Source organism: Pecten maximus, chromosome 3, assembly GCF_902652985.1.
Source record: "Pecten maximus chromosome 3, xPecMax1.1, whole genome shotgun sequence".
NCBI lineage: Eukaryota > Metazoa > Mollusca > Bivalvia > Pectinida > Pectinidae > Pecten > Pecten maximus.
Window position 1 is genome coordinate 12,896,476 of NC_047017.1, and position 4,772 is coordinate 12,901,247.

At 41.2% G+C, this 4,772-nt stretch overlaps 1 protein-coding gene across 1 annotated transcript; it reads left to right on the plus strand.

Annotated features, from left to right (window-relative positions):
- The first annotated feature begins 1,284 nt into the window (after positions 1 to 1,284).
- Positions 1,285 to 4,546, plus strand: LOC117324627 (alpha-mannosidase 2x-like). Its single transcript, XM_033880550.1, has one exon. It carries the CDS (start codon positions 1,285 to 1,287, stop codon positions 4,372 to 4,374), a length of 3,090 nt encoding a protein of 1,029 aa, XP_033736441.1. The 3' UTR covers positions 4,375 to 4,546.
- The last annotated feature ends 226 nt before the right edge of the window (positions 4,547 to 4,772 follow it).

Consider the following 4,772-nt stretch of genomic DNA (forward strand, 5'->3'; position numbering starts at 1 on the left):
AACATTGAACTTTCCTGGCGAATGAGGCGTCTAGAGATAATCGATGAGAAATGTATCGTTTTAATTAAATTTATCTCACGCACTGGTAGCCATGTAATCAATAAACACAATGAAAACGATAACATCACTTTAGTCAGTCGTGACGTTCTTTACAAACCGATACACGATATTGTTCTGTTAATACGAGTCGTGTACACGAACAGAAACCAGTCGGCTGGGACAAAGACCCGGACATTTAAGTTTGGTTAGTTTTGATAATCAAAACTTCTTCAATCTCTATTTTATAAGCAAATCATTGAAGACTGCTGTCTTCTGATTGTCATTTCATAGAAATGAATAATATGATTTTAGTTTGAATTTAAACATATCTGATGCGAAATAGATTGTATAAGTATGTACTAGTTAGATAAATTGTATACGTACAAAATGTATGTACTAGTTAGATTATATACGTAAGTACTAGTTAAATTCATTCTATTGTAAGTTTAACAAAGATTCTACAGGCCATGTATTATGATATCATTAATGTTTTATTTAGTACGTGTGAGTTAGTACACAGCTTCATAGCCGTACGTTTCCTTTGTTATATGCAATCTACAAATGGCATTGTCTTGTGGATATTGTTAGATTTGATTCAAACATTTAATATTTAAACAGAATCGATCCAAACATAAGCTGTCACGTTTGACGTTAAAGCGAAACAGAAGATACTGTCCACAGTGACAAGGTCATTATGACAAGGTAATTATGACATTTTTGTTGGATTTGTCAAAGTCGATAATGCTACATTGAAGCTCGTTATTAACTTAATGAGCATATTGTGTATGTATACGCGCCTATAGAGATTAGTAGATCTAGCCAATATGTTGATATAAACGTGAGGTATTATATTCATTGCGAACACATTTCCAGTATTATTGCTGTATTAGTTGTATTACAAAGTTGTAAGATCGGGTGATAAAAATTCATTGCAGGATCTGTGGTTAATTCTGATGATTGGAAGTACATAGACTTTCTTTTTAGATGTTGGATCTGTAGTTAATTCTGATAATTGCGAGTATATAGAATTACTTTTTACATGATTGATCTATAGTTAAGTTTGATGATTGGGGTATATAGAATTACTTTTTACATTTGTCATTTAATTTTAACGTTGATATTGTAGGTGTAGTACGCTTAAAGGACTTTAAAGTTTACCTAAACACATAAAACTGATGATCTAAAACGATGCAGACAGAGGAAAACAATATGATCAATCGATGACATTGAAGGGGATATATCAGGATGATGAAATGCCGGAAGAGGGCACTGTTGTCACTTGTTTTTGCCGTAATATTCGTTGTCTTCAGATTGTTACTATGGCTGTCACGAAGTAGCGATCCTATTCAACAAGACGTTTATGACCAGTTTGTTTTACCCATCACAGGTTTACCTGTCAAAGTGACGGAGAATAAAAACACGAAGACGCGCCCGAGAGTACGCGTTAGTAAGGATATATTGGATGATGTAAATGAGGACGAATCCTCTTTTCCTGTTCCAAGGGAGGGACGAATACTTACCATCATTGTACCCCACTCACACACTGACCCAGGAAGGCTTTACACGGTCCAGGATTATTACGAAAAAAGGGTTCGAAGGATCCTTAACTTAGCGGTCAGTAAACTGACCACCAGGTCAGATATGACCTTTATCTGGTCAGAGACAGTTTTCTTGTATATGTGGTGGAAGGATGCAGACTCTGTTAAGAGATCCATGCTGAAAACATTGGTGCATGACGGGAGATTTGAGATAGTTGCTGGTGGTTGGGTTATGGCCGATGCAGCCGTGACTCACTATTCAGCACTGCTCGTCCAGATTCAAGTAGCACACGAATGGTTATCCACAGAATTCCAAGTGTCGCCGAAAGCAGCTTGGGCGATTGATTCCTTCGGTCATTCTCCAACACTTCCATATCTCTGGTCCCAAACTGGTTACACTTTCGCTGTAGCTCAGAGAGTAAGCCAGAAGTACAAGCATGCCATGGGGTCCAGACGACAGCTTGAGTTCACATGGCGGCAGCAGTGGGACAAGACTGGAAATACAGATTTCTTCTGTCACGTACCTCCATATAAACTTTATAATATCGCTGACGCGTGCGGTCCTGATCCTTCTGTTTGTATGCTACTCGACTTCAAGACAACCCCGGTTGACTTTACACATGTCAGGCGGAGAGAGGGGACAGACTCCACCTTAGACCGCCTCATCAGTTCGATCGTACACCAACTGCGGCAGAAGGCGGCCAACTTCAATCACAACGTAGTTCTTTTACCTCTTGGGGACGATTTCCGTTACGACACAGAGTTGGAGTGGGACACGGTGTATGCTAATCTCGATATTCTCACCACTTACATCAACAATAATCCTAAATTTAACATGATGATAAAATACGGTACGCTGAAGGATTACCTGACGGAGGTCCGGAAGCAGTACAATACGTCCAGATCGCCTCTCTATAGCGGGGATTTCCTGCCCTACACCGACAACTCCAATGACTACTGGACCGGGTTTTACAGTAGTCGCCCTGAACAGAAAAGAGCCATTCGGGAACTTCAAGAAACGTATCATGTAGCAAGTGTTTGGTATAGTCTTTTACTTATAGCGGATTCTCATAAGTCACGTGATGATTTGGAGCACGTGGCGCGGACGCTGAGTCTGCTGCAGCATCATGACGCCATAACAGGGACCTCTAAGTCAACTGTAGTGGGGGACTATAGGAGCCGCGCGCGCGAGCACCGTGATATGGCTAGAGAGGTCATCTGTTACAGTGTTCAGAGAATCATCGGATCCAAATCGGATCAGAAATCCTCAGAAAATGGCGAAAGTATCTGGAAATTTTATGGGTTGTCCTGGGATAGGCCACAGCTATTGACGTTTAGCGCTAGAAAGGTTTGGCACCTTGTAGCTGTGAACTCTTTGCCTCAGACAAGAAATGATATCATTTCGCTTGTTCTAGATATCAATAATGTCATAGTAACAAACAACTATGGAACCCGTGTCTCTGTGCAGGTAAACCCCTTCAGGGAGAGCCATCAGAGGCTGTCCCGCCTTCTTTACGTCATACAGTTTCCTATATTCATTGAATCAATGTCATTTGCTGTTTATACCATTTCCCGGGCTCCGACCGATTCGTCACCATCCCCAAACACGAACATTGCTATTTACAATAATCACCTCAAAGTCATGCCTTCAAATGTCTTCAATCTGACGGATGGTAAACAAGACCCACGCCTGTCGAATAGTTATATCACTGCCGTATTCTCGCCTCTCAATGGCAGTCTGATTTACGTATATTTAAAAGAATCGGACACAAAGATTGCCGTCAGCTCTGAGTTGTTAGTATACAATTCATCGACAAAAAGTGGAGCTTACATTTTTGCACCATTAGGGGACGCCCATAGTATCTTTTCATCATCTCCTAGTATCTTCACTACATCTGGCGAAATCTCCCAACAGATAGAAATTACATACACGGGAGTGACATTGACCTACACTCTGTACAACACAGATGGAGTCAATGCCAAGGTCATACATGTCACTTGTCACGTGAACGTCAACATGACCGAGATGAGGGATCTAGAGTTGATAGTAAGGTTTGTCACAAACATAAATAGTAGTGGTATCCTGTATACAGACAACAATGGTTTCCAACACTCGAGAAGAACGTATCGTAAAGACACGCCTATCGCCGGTAACTATTACCCAATCACAACAAATGCAGTAATTCAGGATAACAGCGCGCGCTTCACCGTACACGCAACGCACGCGCATGGCGTAGCGAGTCTTCGTGATGGGGAACTAGAAATCATGCTTGATAGACATCCAATGAGTGATGACGGTAAGGGTTTAGGCCAGGGTATGAAGTACAGTAATTCTCATGTCGATACGTTCTCCTTACAGTTTGAAAAGTGTGACAACAACATGTGCCAACCAAACGAAATGTTTCTCCCGACGTTAAACAGCATAGTGGCCAACGATTATTTACAATGTCCGATGATCACCATATTGTCGAATAGCCAATACGAGCTGAAAACAGTAAGGTTATTGTCAGAAAAACTGCCCATCGACACAACAATTGTAACTATGAGAAAGAAAATGATTTCAAGTAACCAGTTTACTTTACAGATGGTTCTGCACAGACGGGGTTCAGTTGAATCGCGAAATACACGAGCGCAACCCATTAACTTGTGGTCCCTGGTTAGGGAAATGTACGCCGTGAACGTGAAGGAGATGTCCTTGACCTTTACTCACACGAAGCGCGCTCTGTCATCAGGTGATCAAGTTACTCTTGAACCTATGACGATGGCGGCGTTTGAGATCGGTCTCTTGACTGTATGACACGATGGTGAATTGCTTTACACTTAGACTGACGTCCACCGGTAGAATTTCTCTTATTCTTTTTTCGCGTCTTCGTTGCCCCGTTTTCAACTTAAGATAAGCTGATGTCACCATAGCCTATATTTGTACAGATGCTAAGGAAGAATATAATAAAAACTTGTTCCAAACTATATTTAAGGATTGATTGTCAATTTTGTTGCTTGCATGGATTGATGAAGGGAAGTGAACCTCGTGCAAATGAAGTGAACTGCGAACTGGCGACGAGAATAGCTGACTGTCTGCTGTTCCACTACTGTGCACACATGTACGATAAGTATAACAATGTTACAAAATGACATACTTACGTCACACCGTTGTGGCCGAATTTTGCAATCTGGTGGCGAAGTTTTTAATTTGGT

Coding starts and splice junctions, on each gene's coding strand:
- LOC117324627 (XM_033880550.1), top strand. CDS start 1,285: ATGATGAAATGCCGGAAGAGGGCACTGTTGTCACTTGTTTTTGCCGTA.